The sequence below is a fragment of the Vulpes lagopus genome, chromosome X (assembly GCF_018345385.1).
Source record: "Vulpes lagopus strain Blue_001 chromosome X, ASM1834538v1, whole genome shotgun sequence".
NCBI classification, from domain to species: Eukaryota; Metazoa; Chordata; class Mammalia; order Carnivora; family Canidae; genus Vulpes; species Vulpes lagopus.
Genome location: NC_054848.1, coordinates 106,859,470 through 106,879,329, shown reverse-complemented (window position 1 = coordinate 106,879,329; position 19,860 = coordinate 106,859,470). Strand labels below are relative to the sequence as shown.

General features: G+C 41.1%; 1 protein-coding gene across 1 annotated transcript; it reads right to left on the bottom strand.

Moving 5' to 3' along the window:
* Positions 1–658: 658 nt before the first annotated feature.
* On the bottom strand, positions 659–18,518 carry HTATSF1 (HIV-1 Tat specific factor 1). Its single transcript, XM_041741634.1, has 10 exons — positions 18,274–18,518; positions 17,836–18,083; positions 15,966–16,146; positions 15,069–15,116; positions 14,385–14,539; positions 11,447–11,610; positions 10,250–10,349; positions 4,612–4,701; positions 3,443–3,580; positions 659–2,927 (listed from the first exon to the last, which is right to left on the bottom strand). The coding sequence occupies exons 2-10, from the start codon at positions 18,019–18,021 to the stop codon at positions 1,680–1,682; spliced, it is 2,310 nt and encodes a 769-aa protein (XP_041597568.1). The 5' UTR covers positions 18,022–18,083; positions 18,274–18,518; the 3' UTR covers positions 659–1,679.
* Positions 18,519–19,860: the final 1,342 nt, after the last annotated feature.

The following is a 19,860-nucleotide window of genomic DNA, read 5'->3' as shown; positions in this document are numbered from 1 at the left end:
GACTTTGTCAGGTAGTTAAGCATTGCTGTGCTTAAAACCCATCCCTGTATTGTTCTTTTCTTTTGCTACCAGGACATATTGTTGCTTCGCAATAAACTCCGTCAGGACCAATAAAACCCGACTTAGTAAACAGGTGACTGTGTGTGTGTGTGTGTTTATGTGTGTGCTCATGAGCCTTGATGTCTTGTCAACATCACCTCACAAATGATTTACCATTTTTACAGCTATTTGTGACCTTTGCTTCCAGGGTGTTTATATAAAAAGAGTGTGTTTGATATCAGCCAAATTAATGAGCAGGGGAGAAGTCAGAAAGAAAACAGCCCCCTTCTAACGGTCTTGGAGCTTGTCTGTGTTCTAGTTATGTGTTCCAGCCATTGTATATGAAGAGAAACAGCAGCCTGCCGCTCAGGAAATCAATCCTCCAATAAATGGGACATTTAAATGCTTCTGGCTTACCTTTAAAGGAGCACTAGTTTGGTCTGCAACTTTTCTGTATTTTAGTTTCTTTAGCTCTTTTATGGACTTACACCTGGTGAAAATCCTGAGATTTTAAGAAATCCCAGCGACCACAAAATTCTCAGCTTTGGCGTGAAATATAAGAACACTTTTTTTTTTTTTTTGGTCTGAAGAGGGTTAATGATTACACTTACAGACGGTATAATGAAAAAGCACCAATGCAGTTTATTTTAATGCTTCTAATTCACGAGAGTTACTTCTTAATTCTACATCAGAAGTCATTTCACCAATACTCAATTTGGAAAGCACAATCAAGAAAGACTCCAATTTTTATTCGGACTACACAACTCAGCACAGTACTAGGCATCATGAATCTAGAACAAAAAATCGAAGTATGCAGGACACAATAGATCTTCAACTCTAGGGATCCATGAACCTCTGGGAAGTGTATACAAAAAAAGCTGTGTAGTGTGTGCTTACATCTTTCTGGGGAAAGCTCCAATGATTTCAATCAGCTTCTAAAAAGGTACCCAAGCAGTACATAGGAGAATTCTCATCTCCTCCATATTTCCAAAAACGAAAGCCGGGACTTCAGGAAGTTCACTTTCGCATATTTCAGAGTCAGTTTCCACAGGGACAGAGGGTGGAAAAGAAAACAAATGAAAGTAACTTGCAAGGACTAGGCAGGGAAAAACTCCAGAGTGTTATTTACTTTATAAGTTTAGTAACATGTTCTGGGTTAGGGAGGGGAAATGGGGATGTTAAGTGCTAAGGGCGGTGGGGAGCAAGAAGACTCCTAAAAGGCTTTTTCAAGTCCTCACAAACACCACACTTGAGTATGAATGAAGCAACAGCAAGAATTTCAAATGCAATGTAACGCCAAGTCCAATTCTTCAGTTTCAGCATATTAACAACTTATTTTTATTTTTTAATATCACAAACTTCAATCAGAATACTTTAAAAAATATTATTCTGCATGCACTTAACAAATTGGACAAAGGACAAGTATCCAGCTGACTTGCATTATACTATGAAGTTTTACCTGAACAGCCAATTAACACAGATTTAAAATCATTAAGTACAGGTGACAGTGAAAACTTCAATGCATTACTCTGCTGGCATCCTACCACTAGGCACACGTTCATGTAACACTACTAGCAATTACCCTGGAGCGCGGGCAGAATGCGGATGGAGGAAGCTCCCTACAAAGCAAGTTTAAGGGATTAAATGTCATCATCGACATCGTCGTCGCTACTGAGGACAAAGCTGCTGCCTGTGGACAGGGGCCCTTCCTCCTTCACGTTGCCCACACCCCTCACTGTCCCTCTCTCATCAGAGTCGTCAAACAGCTTCTCACTGGAATCCTCATCGTCATCATCAAACAGCTTCCCGTTGGAATCATCCTCTTCAAACATCTTATCATCCACGTCCTCACCTTCCTTTATCTCTACTCCTTCCTCATCTTCTTTGTCATCCGAGTCTTCGAACATCTTCTCATCAACGTCTTCAAGCCCCTTTTCATCTGCGTAGTCTTCATCCTCTCTTTCGTCTGACTCGTCATCAAACACCTTTTCATAGGTGTCTTCCCCTTCTTCCTTGTCATCAGACTCTTCGTCAAACTCCCTCTCAGAGACTTCCTCCTCAAACACTCTCTCAGAGCTGCTATCTCCAAATTCTGATTTGTCAGAGTCATTGTCTTCAAACTCCCTGTCGAGAATGTTCTCACCGAACTCCTTGTCAGAGGCATCCTCATCAAAATCCTTCTCGAGGCCATTTTCTTCAAATTCTTTCTCAGAGCCGTCTTCAAACTGCTTTTCAGAGAAGTCTTCTTCGGATTCCCTTTCTGAGTCCTCTTCTTCAGACTCCTTTTGAGGGCTCTCCTCCTCTTCACACTCCTTGCTGGGGCCATCTTGGTCAGAATCCTTTTCAAGACCGTTCTCTTCATAATCATTTTTGAGCCTCTTCTTTTTGGATTCTTGTTCGGGGCCATTCTCTTTAGACTCTGCTTTAGGACCACCCTCTTCAAACTCTTTTTCAGGACTGCCTTCTCCAGACTCTCTCTCTGGGTAGTCTTCCTCACGCTCCCTCTTGGGGCAGCCTTCCTCAGACTCTGTTTTGAGGGAGCCTTCTTCAGATTCTTTTTGGGGGCAGCCTTCCTCAGCCTCTTTCTCGGGACCACTTTCTTTGGCATCTTTTTCCAAAGCATCTCCTTCAAATTCTCCCCCATCTTCGGTTTTTTCAAACTTCTTTTCATCGATGGGTTCTTCAAATGCCATTTCCCTTGTGGCCTCTTGTGCATTCATTTTCGATGTGCTAGGGCGCTCTGAAAAATGCCTTACCCTAGAAGGCCCTGCCCTTTCCGAAGCACAGATGGAATTTGAACGCCGAAGGCTTCTGTTAGCCTCGGGAGCATTAAGGAAAGCCTCCCATCCTCTCAGCCTTTCCTCCCTTTCTCTTGTGGTCTCTTCCACCTGTGGAGAAAGGGGAATTGCCATTAAAATGAGTTTTAGGCAAAAATAAATAACAACTTCTCTGCACACTTCTGATACTGACACAAATACCCTGATTTCATACAGCATCTCTTCTTAGGAAATCAGAGCATTTCCCTATATTCAGTTTTCAAAATTTTATATCTTGATTAATGGGAGTTGAGCTTAAAATCATTTAAACAAAAGCCCAACACCACAGTCCTGCAGAATTTTTAAATTAAGAAATCAAAGAAAAAGTTAATACTTGAATGCTCTCCATCCTTTACTTACCACTATTCTGAGCACACCTCAAAATTTCAGGCTTATAAACGGAAAGACTAAAACATTTTTCTTTCTATGCTCTGGATGCAAAGTATTATTTAGAAGAACTGTTACATTAAACAGATTAAACTGAGCCCAAAACTTATCTGAAGGACCACTAGATCAGCATTTGTTGGTAATTACATAAATTAAATTGTTGTTACAATTTATGTGCCCTTGATAGTTGCAGAATTTACCTGATAATCTGTAGTCCCATCCCACGCCTGGGCAGTGATTTGACGGCCACCAAACCACCTCCCATCAAGAGTTTGTATACAATAGTCAGCTTCCTCGGGATCCCTGAAGGACACAGAGGCCACACCATCGGGGTGTCTCTAGAAAGGGAAGAAAGAGCAGCAATGAATGATAAAACTAAAAATAAAACATACACATTTGACAAAATAAGTATGTAGTGGAGTTCTTTGATAACTTAAGCTTCAAGATTTTATGTATGAAGCCATTCTTCCTTTTTACTCCAGCCAGTGACGTGAAGCTAGCTGCTTCTTTTAAAAAAAAAAAGATTTTATTTATTTGAGAGAGAGAGAGAGAGAGATAGCGAGAGAAAGCACGAGCTGGGGAAGGGGCAGAGGGAAAAGCAGACTTCCCACTGAGCGGGGAGGCCGATGCAGGGCTCGATCCCAGGACCCTGGAATCATGACCCAAGCGAAGGCAGTCACTTAACCAAATGAGCCACCCAGGCACCCCAAAGCTAGCTGCTTCTTTAGCTTAATCTTGTCTATCAAGAACCAAGCATGATGTCCTTGGAAATGCTTCTACCACTTAGCAGCTAAATGACCTTGAGCAAGGTGCTCACTCAATCTCTAAACTCCCAGCTTCCTCATCTGTAAAATGGGTAGAATAGTACCCACCTACCTCAAAAGATCATGAGAACTAAATGAGGTAACATGTAAAGTAGCCCGTATGCAATCAATAAATGGCGAACCTTTTAGTATGTGTCAATCTAGGAAGTAACAGAGTAAGAAGGGAAACATAGAGAAGAATATTTTGTTTGATTATTCTTCAAATATGGAGGAGGAGAATAATTCACCAAGAGGGGTAAATGGGGGCAAATAGGGAACCACAAGATCTCACACGTCTGTCTCACACGTCTTTCTTGTACTCCTTTCATCTGATCACACACTCTAGAGTAATAAAGGGAAATCACCAAGGCATACCAAGTCTAGCAAGCCCTGACTTACAATCCATGTTCATCTAACTACTGTTGACAGATGACTACTACTAGATAGCAGCCCTACTATAGAAAAACATCAATCCAAAATTTGGGGCATACTGACCTCTGGGAATAACTTCTCAAAGGGAAAGAATGCTTGGCTTTAGGAATCATTTGTCTAAGCCACGAACTTACATCAAAGAGAAGAAGCTTCCTAATTTGTCCAAACTTTGAACACTCTACTCGAAGGTCTTCTCTGATTTCATTCAGCACCAATGGATCATCCTGCAAACATACACATGATTAAAACAGGTTTGCCCCCTTTAAATACAAACCCTGAGAAATCACATTTCTTGCTTTGACAAGCCAACATATCGAAAAAAGTTTTACTTAAAAGTAGTCTTGTCTGAGGCCTACAAAATCTTAAAAAGTCAAAACGGATTAAAGTTAGATCACCAAGACTGCAGTCACTGCTACAGGGCAGCCCTGCTTTCAGCTTGAGGAAAGGGCTGAGAATGGCGGGCAGCAGTAGGACTGTGCTGGAGCAGAGGGGGAGGGAAAGCAGGGAAGGAGGACCGGGAATCCCCAATAACAGCAGCTGTACAGGCAGGAAAAGTCCTCTGACATATATGCAATCAGACACTGCTCATTCCTCTGTCCTGCACGGGCATCATGAGTGTACTGACCAGAGCCTTCTGCTTTGGGTTTTGCATAGATGCCTATTTACAGAAATGCTGTCATGCAGAGAGAGATAGCCCTTTCATTGACTAAGTGTTCTAAGATAGTTCTTTGTGCTTCCAAGATTCTATTTTAACTTACAGGGTAAACCTCCCTTATAAGGGTGCCTGTTCATCTTGTCTCCTACCACATCACACCAGAACCACACAAATAAAGCACTGTTAATAAGCACACGAGAAAATACATTCTTAGGGTGTCTGGGGGGCTCAGTAGGTTAAGCGTCCACTTTCAGCTCAGGTCATGATCCTGAAGTCCTGGGATGGAACCCCACATAGGGCTCCCTGCTCAGCAGGGAGTCTGCTTCTCTCTCTTCCTCTGCCACTTCCCCTCCCCCCTCCCTCCCCCCACTCTGTCCTGGCTTGCGCGCACGCGCACGCGTGTGTGTGTGTGTGTGTGTGTGTGTGTGTGTGTATGCTCTCTCTCTCAAATAAAATCTTTTAAAAAATAGATTCTTAGCTGTTGCTTTCTTACAACTGTAAGTCTATTAAGAGCACTCAAGAACTGCTGCTTCTGGTGGTCTTGAGTTCAAGTGGACTATCTACCCCACAACAAAAGCATTTAAGATTACCAATAGGAATTAACAAACCTTTCCTCAAGTCCCAGTACATGGAAAGGGCTCAAAAAATGTTACATTATCCACTTGAATTTTAACTACATAAACATATAAATGAAACATCCTATATATGAACTTCTACTGAAGTAGACTTATGCTTTTTAAGAAACACTTAACTTCATCTTGCTCACGGGTTTTTATTTTCCTCACCAACTAAAGAAGAACTGCAAAGAACAAAAAAAAAGTGTCTTTTCCCTCCTAAAGTTCTCTCAGAAAGCAAAAATAAAGAACTGATAGGTAGTTACTGATATCAACTTTAAAATAAAAGAATACCCTACAAATGAGCCTTCTAAAGGCACAGCTGGCAGCACTCTGGATTTCCCCCACTTACAAAATCTCATTTTAGAGAAGATGCTGTTTGTTTTAGATAGATTTGTCAGCCCTAAGAGGAATAGGAACCAGAGCATGAAAGTCATATGGTGGCCTATAGGGATGTGTGCATGGTTGGCTCCTACTGGACTACATGCTTTCTAAAGGCGGGAATCTTGTTTGAATGAGTTTCATATGCCTCACAGAACCCAGCACTGGTGTTTCCACATGGTGAGCAGTCAATAAAAAGCTTCTTCGAGATAAACAATTGACAATACCTCAAAACTTTATTCACCAAGGGAAATCAGGACTATAGTAAAACCACACAAAACTGTCACAAAATATTCAACAAATTTAAGTGTGATTCCATTGTGGGGGAGGGGGAGAACCACTCTATTTTTGTACCAAAGTCTCAGTGCTTTTCCTACAAGGATGTCAGATTTTAGCCAAAATCTTTGTACATTTCTGTTTTCACTTATACCAGCTTGAAAACCTAATCTAGCCTCACTGCTGTATAGTGGCCTGAAGCGTAAATATAACAGTCCCCTCCTCTGGAAAACTCTTTAACATAATTAAGAATGGAAAGTTTCTAAACACAACACTTTGCAAGTAACAGACTTGAGACGAAAATCAGACAGATGAGTTGAAACCTCCTGTTCAACACTTAGTTTTTTTTTTCTTTTTTTTTTTTTTTTTTTTTTTTGCCAGGGTGGTGTTTTGTTTTCCCAGGAAGAAATAAATCATGTTTCTCATTCCTTTCCAATCTAAACTTACACTGGCCATGACGGTGGCCACTAACCACATGTGGCTACAGAGCACTTAAAATGTGGCTAGTCCCAATTGAGGTGTGTTCCAAGTATGGCATGAACACCAGATTTTGAAGATTTAGTACCAAGGGGGAAGAAACAACAATGTAACTCATGAATATTTTTATATCGCATGTTGAAATTAAGAATATTTTGGATATACTGGGTTAAATAAAGTTCATTATTAAAATTAATTTCCCCCATTTCATGTTATAGTTTAACCATAGCTCCTGGTAAAATTGTAACTACACATGTGGCTCACATTCAGTTGTTTTGCTGTTGGCCAGTTCTGTGTACGCAATGAGAAACCTAACGCACTGGCATCACAGTTTTGGTTCTTCATCTCCTAGGATGCAAATTTGCCAGGTATGCCGTTTATTTTTTAAAGTTCAATGTTTGATTTTTTTAGTAATCTCTATACCCCACGTGGGGCTTGAGCCCACAAGCCCGAGATCAAGAGTCACACACTCCTCTGACTGAGCCAGTGAGGCATCCCCAAGCATGCATTTTTAAGTAAGGTGTTGAATTAAATACTGAAAACCCTCTGAAGTTACATGAAAAATATTAGCCTTCACATTTGTTCACCCTGATACCAAAGAGTATTTTTAGGTATTTTGCTTCTCACACTGGTCAACTATTTGGAATAAAAATATATCCCCCCCCCCGAATCTGATTTCATTCTGACACCCCAGGAAACCTGACCATCAGTTTTTGTTTCCCACAACAAAGCTCAGTGCTGATGACTATTCTTTAGATTCACATGGAATCTTTAGTCAAATCAAATACTCTCTCCAAAATGCCCAATAGCATGTTCTCCTGCTGCACACCTCTATGACAAGCCATACAGTGTCTACACCAGCAGTGTCCAACAGGACTTCCTGTGGTGACAAATGAGTATCTGCATTATCCAAAACGGAGGCTGCTAGCCACACGTGGCTGGTCCAACTAAAGAATTCCATTTCTAATTTTCTTCTATTTCAGTTAAATTTAAATAAGCACATGTGGCTAGAGTCGACCCTATTGGACAGTCTACTATGTTGGACAGATTTATACTGATACACTTTGAAGTTCAAGCCCATAGAGACCCAGAACAAAAGACAAGATCCCTCTATTCTTTTTCTCCCTCTCCCTCTGCCCTCCCCCTGCTTGCTGTTCTCTCTGATCTAAAATAAATAAATCCTAAAAAAAAAAAAACCACCAAAGAACAAGATCCTCTACAGACTCTTATCAAGCTGGCAGGCCACACAAGAGCAGGCAGGTAGGCGAACAAGGACAGCACTCAAGAGTTTTTCCATCTGTGAGCACTGAAGCCTGTCCCTGCTCTCTCAGCTTCTGTGGCACAGTGTCTGAAAAGAACATTTTCCTTCATTTGCAAAGATGCTCAAAAGAAAATGTTTTATCCATGGAGTGAAGCAAAAGACTCTGCCTTGTGAGTAACAGGGCTCTCATTCAATCACTCTTTCACTTTTTCTTCATATAAATATTGAGGGTCTGTAAAATAAATACATATTGAGGGTCTACTGGATGCCAGGCAGAATTCTAACTACTGGAAATATTATAGCACACAAGGGAGGCAGAGCCCTGACTCTCATGGAGCTCACATTCTAGTAGAGGACATCCAATTATTCCAGATAATAATAAATGTTATGAATAGTTTTTCAAACCAGCATAAATGAAAATGAAAGTCTAAGATGACTTTGGCTCTAAACAGGGTAATTTAAAGACTTACTATAACTCAAAGTAAGGTTTACACTAAACCAGTGGGAGTGTTTGAAAAAAGAACAAAGAATTTACAAGCATGAAATGTCTATCTTTAAAACTATCCACTGGAGGGAATTTGTAGGGGTCAAAGTAAATTAGATGTGGCTTTCTGGAGGAAAGAATACTCATTAAGCTAGGAGAAACTAAGTCTGCACAATGTGATGGCCAGATTCAAATTAGGTGGCTCAATGAGCAAGGCAGGGAGCAAAACACAAAAACAGATGTAATTACACAACAGACTTCTACTCACAGAGGTTCCAGATAATTTGAATTAAGTTTGCATTAATATTCACATTCAAGTGTTAAGAATACGGAATGCATGCATCAAACCAAGGACATTAAGTCATAGACATTAATAGGTCATCTAATTTTAAAAAGCCATTTAATATTTAAATGAGATGAACTCTAAGAAATCAGGAGCCATACCTAATAGATAGGATACCCTGGGGTCCATCTAAATTCCTTTCAAATCTCTATTTGGCAGGGGAACGGTTTCAAAAAGTGTTTCAAGATGAGTCAGGATTCTACTCAGTAGAAACATCAAATGTTACAAATTGACCACATGTATCTCCCCAGTGATCTCAAAAGATGCACAGACCATATGGGTGCACAGCAAACTCTACCACATGACTCTGGGCTGGGCTGGAGCTCAACAGACCATGTGGGGGTCCTCTCCAAGGGGGCTACAGTGAAACTGCCATGCTCACTGTTTCAATGCACAGGAGTAAGAAAGGTCTTTGGTTGCACCTAGATCATTTGTAAATCTGGAGTTTCACATTATGAACCTTTTTTTGTTGTTGTGTGACTTGTTATTTTTATGTTTACTTATATTGACTTGTGGTCATTATCTATCTTGTGTGTAACTGGTTGTCATTAATTTCAGATTCCAGGGAGAGGAGAAAGACCTAATGCTGCACAAGTGCCGTCTGTGGTTTGGATAAAAGACTAGCCCCAAGGACAAGAGGCAGACCAGCACAAGGTGCCCTGGTGGCAAGCTATACCTTGCACACTTCTTGCACCTGTCCAGCTCTTCTTTCCTCTGTTCACTTTTGTTTGCTGTTCTTAGAATTTTACCTGGACACTAAATATTTATAAAGTCCCCCAATAGCCACAAAAGCATTGTATGAACATCAGGTCTTGAAAAACCACCTTTAGTATTTAAACACCAGGAGCTGTATTTCATTAACCTGAGGGTTTTTTTGTTCTGAGGATCAAATTTGTGGTACCAAAGTGAAATTCTCATTTGCCAAGTGTAAAATGACTCCCCGCCCAAACCAGCCTGTGCTTGTTGAAATGCACTCAAAATCCATAAGCAGCGCCCAGAAATCTTTCAGTGATTATATTTTTAATGATTTCCCAAAGTAGCTGCTGTTTACAGCCGCAGTGTGGGTGTTAAGCAGTGTTCCCTGGGGGACAACTAAAAGAACCCTAGGCTGAATGTGGGAAAATTTAAACACTTTGATGCACTCTTAGCTCTATTTTCCTACCTTGACAACTACATGGAGGGGTAGCATGTGACATGTGAAAACATGGGGTGAAGCAAGCTTGGGACTCCCATGAAAGAAAACACATCAGTGTTTCCATCAGTGGGAATATCACCTCCTACCTCAAAATCCATCGGATGAAACATATTTTTGATGATGACAACTCGCTCGTGGCGCATTCGAGATGGGCCAGCTCTTCTCTCAGGTCTCCAGTCCAACTGCCTAATGCAATAAAGCAGGAACAAGAAACTGAATTTTGTTTCATACTTGCAGGACAGAAAAAAAGGCGTTGTTACAATCAACCTTTATTGAGTATTTAGTGATGCTAATTATTCGATTCTCAAACAGCAATATGTATTTCTGGAGAACTTTCGAAGTAAAACTAATGGGCAGGTGAAAGATGGACCCAGTGTCTGAAATCCCCAGAATGTATCTTTTTTCAGGGCTGCTGTCTGGTTACAAATGTTCCAGTAAGATTCCTGTAAAGAGCCAATTATTTAATATTTTTGACTATCTGGTATCTATGCCTACACTTTGAGGGCAAAAAATACATTCTAATTGTATTGGTTTTGAGGCATTTTATGATTATAAAGACCAAACTACATTGAAATATGTAAAACTACTCTGTTACATAACCAAAAATTTTATTGCTAGGTGTTTATAAAATTGGTAGGTATCTAGCCTATTCCTGTAAAAACTATAGGATATCACAACTCAACTCCTTTATCAGCACTGTTATCATTAAGTTGAGTGCAGTGTTAGAAGTGTTATTAGAACTCACTGTGATAGAAGAAAATACTTATCATTTCAGCCAACTTCTTAAAACCAGCATATTTCAAAAAAAACCCATTGACATGAATGGATTAGTAGACATTTGATGATGTTTACTGTACACACCGTGTACAACCCTACCAAATACAGTCATAAAAGATGCTGTTTCTAACTCCTACTAATGAGCCTACACAGACGCCTTAGCTCCTGGTGTAGCTGATGTCAATTCACATTAGAAATGAACTAATGGCTCTGGTAAACAAGCCTCAACTATTTTATTTAACTTCATGTTCAACTTCTTCCAGAGATGGCCTTCTCATCTCACTGAAGCCCAGGTTATATTACAAATTAACACTCCAGGAAATAGACATGTTGCCACTGCCAGATCATCCTGCAGTAGAGATGACTGAAGGTTTCTGATGATCTAAAGAAATTCTTTGAAAATAACTTCTGCATACATTTGATGGAACACAACTAAGGAGCTACACCCAAAACATAGTCCAGGATATGTAAATGAAATCATTCAAAAAGGGAAAAACAATACAAACTTCTGTTGCAGAGACAGCTTTTTCTTGTAGTCTTTGCACTTCTTCTTCTTCTTTGAGGCATCATATTCTCCCTTCAGTTGAAACTTGGCCACTTCGACATGCAATTTGTAGCCTCTAATTTCATCTTCGTCCAGAAGCTTTAATGCGAGATCCACAGATTCCCTCTTTATAAAAAGGTAAAATGAGATAGAATTTCCATGCTGAAATGAAACTTGGGGAGGTTTTTTAGACAAACAATAACTATATGGACAATAAAGATTTCATCACAACTACCTCCTTTGAGATAAAGAACTCTAGGCTGCCTTATCAGGAAACCTGCACTCTAGACACAGCTGTCCTCAACCAGTTTTGTGAACTTGGGCAAGTTATTCAATTTCTTTATCTGTAAAATGGGAAGAAAAATGCCTTCTTTGCAGGGTTCTTGACAAAATCAAATGAAAGCGCACATAAAGGATAGGGACTGGCATGTAGAAGGTACTTAAACTGCATTATTATTGGAATAGGAGTATTACCTCTTGGGAGTCTCGATTTCTCAATGAGGCAAATGGACTCATGTGACTTTTAAGGTACAGTTTATTTATTTATTTATTTATTTATTATTTATTTATTTATTTTAAAAAATGTATTTATTTATTCATGAGAGACACACACACACACAGAGGCAGAGACATAGGCAGAGGAAGAAGCAGGCTCCATGTAGGGAGCCCAATGCGGGACTTGATCCTGGGACTCTGGGACCACGCCCTGAGCTGAAGGCAGACGCTCAACTACTGAGCCACCCAGGCATCCCTACAGTACAGTTTTAAAATTCTCAGGTACTACTACTTAAAAGACTACATGACTCAAGGAACTGGGAATAACAGCCAGCCGTTAATTTTTTTGTTCACCAATTAAAATGTAGGTCTGCGATATTAAACGAAGATGATTATATGATGGCTAGTACATTAAGTACATTTGTGGATTCTGGGTTCTACACAAAAGGGCAGTTGTCAGACCTATGCAGACCTGAGGAAAACACAAAAAAATACCTGAATCCATAATCAAATATGGATCTTAGAACAATTACATATTTTTAAAAGATTTTATTTATTTTAAAGGGAGAGAGAAAGAGCACTCAGGAGTGTGTGTTGGGGGAAGTGGCAGAAGAAGAGGGAGAGGGAGGACTCCACACTGAGTGCAGTGCCCGATGAGGGGTTTGATCCCAGGACCCTGAGATCATGACCTGAGCCAAAACCAAGGGTCACAATCCAACTGACTGAGCCACCCAGGTGCCCCTTAATTATATTTTTTTGGAACTTAATTTACTGGTTGGCCAATCTTGTTCTTTTTATAAAGTTACCCAGAACTCCATTTTTCTTTTGAAAAAATTAGAAAATTGAATCAAACTCCCTAAGAATCTGTTCAGATTAATAACCCTTTAATAACTAGTAAAACTCTCGGGATCCCTGGGTGGTGCAGCAGTTTGGTGCCTGCCTTTGGCCCAGGGCGCGATCCTGGAGACCCGGGATCGAATCCCACGTCGGGCTCCCGGTGCATGGAGCCTGCTTCTCCCTCTGCCTGTGTCTCTGCCTCTCTCTCTCTCTGTGACTATCATAAATAAATAAAAATTTAAAAAATTAAAAAAAATAACTAGTAAAACTTTCAAAATCTCCTTGTATTTGAAAATTAATAACTACCTATAATGGCCATACCCACATGTAACTCCATTATGTTCAAGAACCAGATTCAAAACGAGTCTTCCCAAGAGCTGTCGGCTTAACCCTACCCCTTCCTGATTTCAATGAAATGCTGTACACTCACAACACACCTGTGGTATTAGTACTGTTGTTTAATCATTTTGATTTTACTTTGTTTTTTAAAGGATTTATTCATTTGAGAGTGCACACGAGAGAGAGAGAGAGAGAGAGAGAAAAAACAGATGGGGAGGAGGGACAGAGGGAGAGGGAGAAGCAGACTCCCCACTGAGCAGGGAGCCTGACGTGGGGCTCGATCCCAGGAGATTGTGACCCAAACCGACAGTAGATGCTTAACCGACTGAGCCACCCATGTGCCCCTGATTTTACTTTGTAATTATTTTCACCTTCCCTGACATAGGTACATGTCATCGTTGTGCATATTTCTTCTGTATTCTGCAGTAATGCATAAAACATGCTTCTAAGGTACGAGACGTTCTAGAAATGATGACTGCCTTTGACACTGAGCTTTCCCTGTGCAATTTATGGTACCATGAATACGTAAAGTTTTGCAAATTTCTATTAATACCACTCTCTCTTCTCTTGCATTCAAAATACATTTCAAAGCAGTAAGCATAGCTATCATTACATTTATGGTCTAATTCAGCACTCAGAAAACTTTTGTAAAGGGACAGTAAAAAAAAAGTAAAGGGACAGTTAATAAATATTTTAGGCTTTGTGGGTCACGTGGTGTGTGCTGCAGCCACTCAACTCCACTGCTGAAACACAAAAGCAGCCATAAACAAATGAGTAAATGAATGAATGAACGTGGCCACATTCAGTAAAACTTTACTTACAAAAATAGGCAGTGGGCTGGAGTTTGCCAAACCCTGGTCTAATTCATTCCAGTGGGCAAACAAAATGTTACTGGCTTTCTTTTCTTTGTGGATTTTTAAAATGTGTTCTGAGTTGATACATGCATATAGTCCTAAAGTATATATTCTTTGCAGTGAGAGTTCTTTTAAGACAAAAGCAGCACTTCAGTCACATAACTTACATAATACCTTGACCTGATAACATATTTTCCTAGAACAAGTAAATAACCTCATAAATGCAATACACACAGGCACAATCTGAAATTTCAGTTTTCTTCACATCCTGTTTTGAATAGTTCTCAGTCTTAGTTATCATCTATACAAAATTATAGCCTTGGTTCCTGAGTTAAAAATGGAAATACAAGAAACTTATTTGACCACATAACTAACCTTCAAATAACAGCAAAGACCATCTCCTTTAAGATTTCCTTGATTATCTTTGTAAAGTTTGACCTTAAATTCTTCTGTTTGAGGATCTCTCATAATGATGCCAAACTTGGACATGAGCTGTATAAATTCATCCACTGTAATGTCTGGAGGCAAACCTGGAACATTAGGGAAAAAAACTATAAAGGCACATACAGTAACAGTGAGGGTTACTTAAACATTCTACCAATTAGAAATCTGCAACTCAGATGAACATAATTTTGATTTTCTAAATGTACGTAAAAAATCTCACATCTATAGAACTGAGGAAATTTCACATTTTAATGTATTAAAATATACATTAAAATCATATTTGCTTAAGTCTTGTATCACTGTAGGGGCAAGCTGCCATAAGTTACCTAAAGCAGACAAAAAGGATATTATACAAAGTTACACACTCTTAATCTTTCTTAGTTTTTTTAATAAACAAAAAACATTTTCCTTACAAATGTAAGTAGACTCCAAAGAAGCTGAAAAGTAAAAATCATATGTTCTCTACTCTAAACTTGTTTAAAAGAGGAAGGGGGGGGATGGTTCCTGGATGGCTCAGTTGGTAGAACATGTACTCTTGAGTTCAGGGTCATGAGTTCAATCCCCACGCTGGGTATAGAACCTACTTAAAACAAACAAACATAAGAGTATACATACCAGACACATATACATTTGTATTTCTGTCTTCTTCAACATGAAACCATCCTAAAAATCAAAATGAAAAAAAAACACATACGAGGAAAGGTAAGAGTCACATTATGAAATCTTGACAATGTAGCAGTTTCTTGAAACTTCCAATTTTTTTTTTACCCTTAGAACAAGAGAAACTAACCCAAATCACTATCCAGATTTCAAAGTACTGAATCTTTTGACACATAATTAGTTTCAGAGACTTGTCTGAAAAAGGATGGCTAGTGGGACACCTGGGTGGCTCAGCAGTTGAGTGTCTGCCTTTGGCTCAGGATGTAATCCTGGGGTCCCAGGATCGAGTCCCACACTGGGTTCCCTACATGGAGCGTGCTTCTCCCTCTGCCTATGTCTCTGAACCCCTCTCTCTGTCTCTCATGAATAAATAAATAAAATCTTTAAAAAAATGAAAAAGGATGGCTAGGTATGTTGGATATTAATGATTCTGATACAACCTTAAAAAAACTCATCCTTGCACTGACTTTGGGCCTGCATGCATAAATTGCTTCTGACTTCAATCTACTGTGTTGGATATGGCCAAGCTGAGGCAACACTGCCTTGAGTTCAATTTAATTAAACTCAAAAAATATCAGAGAATTACCTTAAAAAACAGAATTTCTGATGATCCCCTAATAACAGCTCTATTTTACAAAGGAAGAAACTGAGGTACAGAATTGAAATAGCCTCCCCAATGCCCACAAGTTAGTGTGCAAGTCAATGGATAAATCTAAATAATAATAATAATAAAAAAATCCTTCATCTTATGATTCCTTCAAGACTATTATAATTCTTCAAACAGTAATCATATATACACATGCTAACATTTAACATTTTTACATTCATATTTTGCTAGCTAAATCCACTTGCCTGGTTCAGCCTTTCTCTTTTCTCCCCTCTTTTTGGGATCATTGGGTTCAGGGGTTTTTCTTTGTGGTGGTTCTTCTGTAGTCCTAGCACTGACTTCTTGCACATTTGCAGTAGAGCTAGATGCCCCCTCATTAGAAAAGCCATAATTGGCCTGATATGTAGCAATGAAATCTTCAGTGATCTAAACAAAAAATTCAGCACACACACAAATAGAAATTCAAAAATGACTTCTTCCCATAAAAAGTGTACATTGTGATAAATTTCTGCATATTTGGTTATACAACTGAACACAGAAATGTTTCTGCAGATAATGGCTGTAGTAAATAAAGTGTAAATGCAAGAATAGTCATGTTATACAGAAAATGTGCATAAAATGACAAAAAAATAAGACGGGTATTTGGATTATCAACACAAAACTCTTAAGGATACTATTGGCACTATAAGTGGTGTTGGCGCATTTTCTAGTTGTTTCATTTATAAATCACTACCTCTCTACAGTCTACTTGACTAAGGCTACAAGTACATACAATAAAGGAAGTACCAGATAACAATATAACAAAAACCAACAGTCAATAACCTAACAACAGTCTCTTTTGCTACAGAGATACACAAAAGTATACACGCATTAAATATTTGAGTGTCTGTTGCATACAGATGCAACCCAAGATGAAACTGATTTAGTATATAGAGAATACAGCTAACAATTGTAAAACTAAATGCTTATTTTCACTCTCTAATTAAATGACACTATCATTTAGTGTCAGAACAAACTAAGAACAAATTCAACTCACATCCATCTATCCTCCTGGCTTTTAGGGGAAAAAAAGCCTAGTTGCACAAAGAAAGAAATAGGAGTTCTGCCTTCATTCTGGTCAATGTTACGCACATACAGGAGTGGGGAATATTTAAAACTCAAAGTTTCAAGAGTTATGGGTTTCAATAACATAAAAAGATAAGAGTCACAAATGAATCCATTATCAGACTATTGTTAAAAGTCCTCAGGAAACCAAATCTGCTCTGGAGCTGGGATGACCAGAACCAGCAAAATGATAAATGCAACAATGTAAAGGGAATGAAGTATACAGAAACACAAAAAGGAAAATAAAAAATTGAAACAAATAATTTTAAGAATAACAGTCAAACTACACAATGGAGACATGGTTTATATTACCAGCTTGCAAGTTGATTGCTACTGGTATCTTTTCCCACCCACATGAGACTTCGATTAACAGGGTACTTTTGCTGAAAAGTTTGCAGAACCAAGGTAACACCGGTTACTTACAACCTGGAATAAAATACTTAACAATTTCCAAGCACTCTACACAAATATACACAGATATCTTCTATCCATATTCCATGCCTGTGGTTGTATGGTTCGAACACACATGCCTAGGGACAAAATCTGATAGGAAAGAGAGGTGCAGACCAAGTTCAATCTATAAAGGGATATAAATGGCTATTTTTTTTAAAACCAAGAAGCTGCATTTTGCACAACGTACATAAGCTAAACAAACATCAGGATTCCTAGGGTATATGAGGTTGGCTATCCGAGACCCACAGCTACTAAATTTGCTCTCGGTGTTTTTCCTCTTTGCAATAAAAAGCAGTAACCAATGCAATAACCAACTATGACCTTCACAGACAAAATTAATAAGGCATAGAAGAGACTTAAGAATTAAATTACACTCGAGACATCTCGGTAAAGATCTACGTTTCTCTAACATCGGTTCGGCAACAGAAACAACAAAAAGAAACGTCACTATCCATGGGGCTCTAACTCAAGACCTCAGCAAAGAAAACGGAAAAGGGGCGCCCCGCGAGGCTGGCCAGGCGGGCCCGCTCTGCAGTGGCGCCCGTGCCACCGTCGTACCTTGGGGAACCAAGCCTTCTTGTCCAGGTCCCACTCGTACGGGGTGTCAGCCGGCTGCTGCCCGAAAGAATCGGGTTCTCCACCGGGATCTTTCTGGGTGTCGCCGTCCTTGGCGTCGCCGTACAATTCTTGCATTCGCAACTGCTCATCAAACTCGTCGTTCCCATCCAAGTTGTTGCCGCTCATGTTGCCGACTTAGGCAAGGGCCAGGGTCCGCGCGAGCAAAGAGGCCGAGATGCAGCCGGAGGCTACAGAGAAAGGGAGGTCAGTCGCACTGGGCCCGCGTCCCGCCGCCCCCCGGCACGCCTCCCCGCGGCGCCCCAGCAGCCCCCGGGAGGTCGGGGCCGACCGGCGCCCGCGCCGCCCCCTGCTCCGCCCGCTCTCCCACCGCGCGCGCGCGCGCGCCGCAGGCTGCAGCCCTGCCGCGCCGCCGCCCACCTGGCTCGCTCCACCGGGCCTCGGCGCCGCGGCTCGACCCAGGGCGTGGCGGGAGCGCGCACGCGCGCCGCCGCCGCCCCCGCCGCCGACCGGGTCGGAGTCGCCTGCAGCCCCTGCAACCCCCGCGGCTCCCGCGGCTGCCGCGGCCCCCGTGTCCCTCGCGGCAACGTCAAGAGGTTGCCGGAAAACTGAGGCCCGCTCAGGCTGACGCAGTCGCCATTGTTGGCACGTCGAGACGTCGCGGGTCGCGCCGACACGCCTCCAGTGGCGTCAATAAGCGCCGACGCGGGCGGGCGGTGCTGGACCCTAAGGGCGGGGCGTCTTGCGGGGGGCGCTGCTAATCGCCCGCCGCTGCCCACCCGGGCCTCCTGGGCGGGGCGGGGCGGGGCGGGGCGGGGGGCGCGGGGGCAGCTGCGCTTGGGGACCTCGGGCTCGGCGGAGGCCGCGGTGGGCGGCAGCCGGAGGCGTGGGAATGTTCCCACTCGGCGCGCGCCATCTTGGGGGAGTGGATGGGGTGGGCGGGACGGATTTGTGTTCCTGAGAAAAGACAGGCCTCCTTCCCCCGTTCCGCTTGGGAAACGCGACTTTGGCTTATTTCTTTATGATTTCCCTAGGATGGGCGCCGGCTCTTGTTCAGCTTCTTGGCCTAAGCTCCCAGCCCAGGGTGTGGTGTCTAGTGCGTATTAAATGAGCGAGTGAGCAAATGAATGAATGAATGAATGAACGAACGACGGGTGGGGACCAACCTTCTTTTCCCAGCCTCAGGCCCCTCCTTTATCTCTGGTACTTTCTCAGGCTGGAGATCGACTCTGGAAAGGCGGAGGGGGAGAGGGGGCAGCAATAGTTTTCTGCCTCTCGTACGCCACGATTCAGAGGTGCTCAAGCTCCAAACCTGAAACTTAATACATCCAAGTATAAGCAACAGCTTTACTGGCCCAGCAACTTCGGGTTTTTTGTCTTTCTTTTAGAAAAGTACAGAATATTTTCCCTCTACACAGCTTTTTATCAGATTACGTATTTATCGTAGAAAATAAAGAGGTCTGTATATTTTTTATAATAGGGCACATATTTATTGAGCAACTAAATGCCTGGGACTGTGCTAGGCTCTGGCGAGCCAGCAGCCAACAAGACAGGCACAGCTCAAGGGAGACGTACTTGTTTATGTAGATGATTCTTATCAATATTTGTTATAGTCAAAACAACAGTTTAAAAGGGTTTTTTAAAATCCCTTTAAAAATAACAACGATAAACTTCTTATGTACAAACGTAAAATTTTATAAACCAGACCTGAGGGTAGAGAAAAGCTTACCAGAAGAAATTAGTTCTGCTATCCCAGTGATCTTTTACTTCTAAATATAGCAGTTGCGTATGGGCTCTAGAAAATCTTAACTCCCCAAATACCGACTGTGAGAATATGGTTTCAACCCTTAAAGCGATTTTTAAATAGTAGCTTGGGTTTGAGTTGGGTTTTTTTTTTTTTTCAAGTACATTTCTCTTTCATGAAGTTCTTGTTCTGTTGCAGACTACAGGAGAACTGAATTTGCATGTTTTTTTTTATAATATAGATAACATGAGTTTTATTAGGCT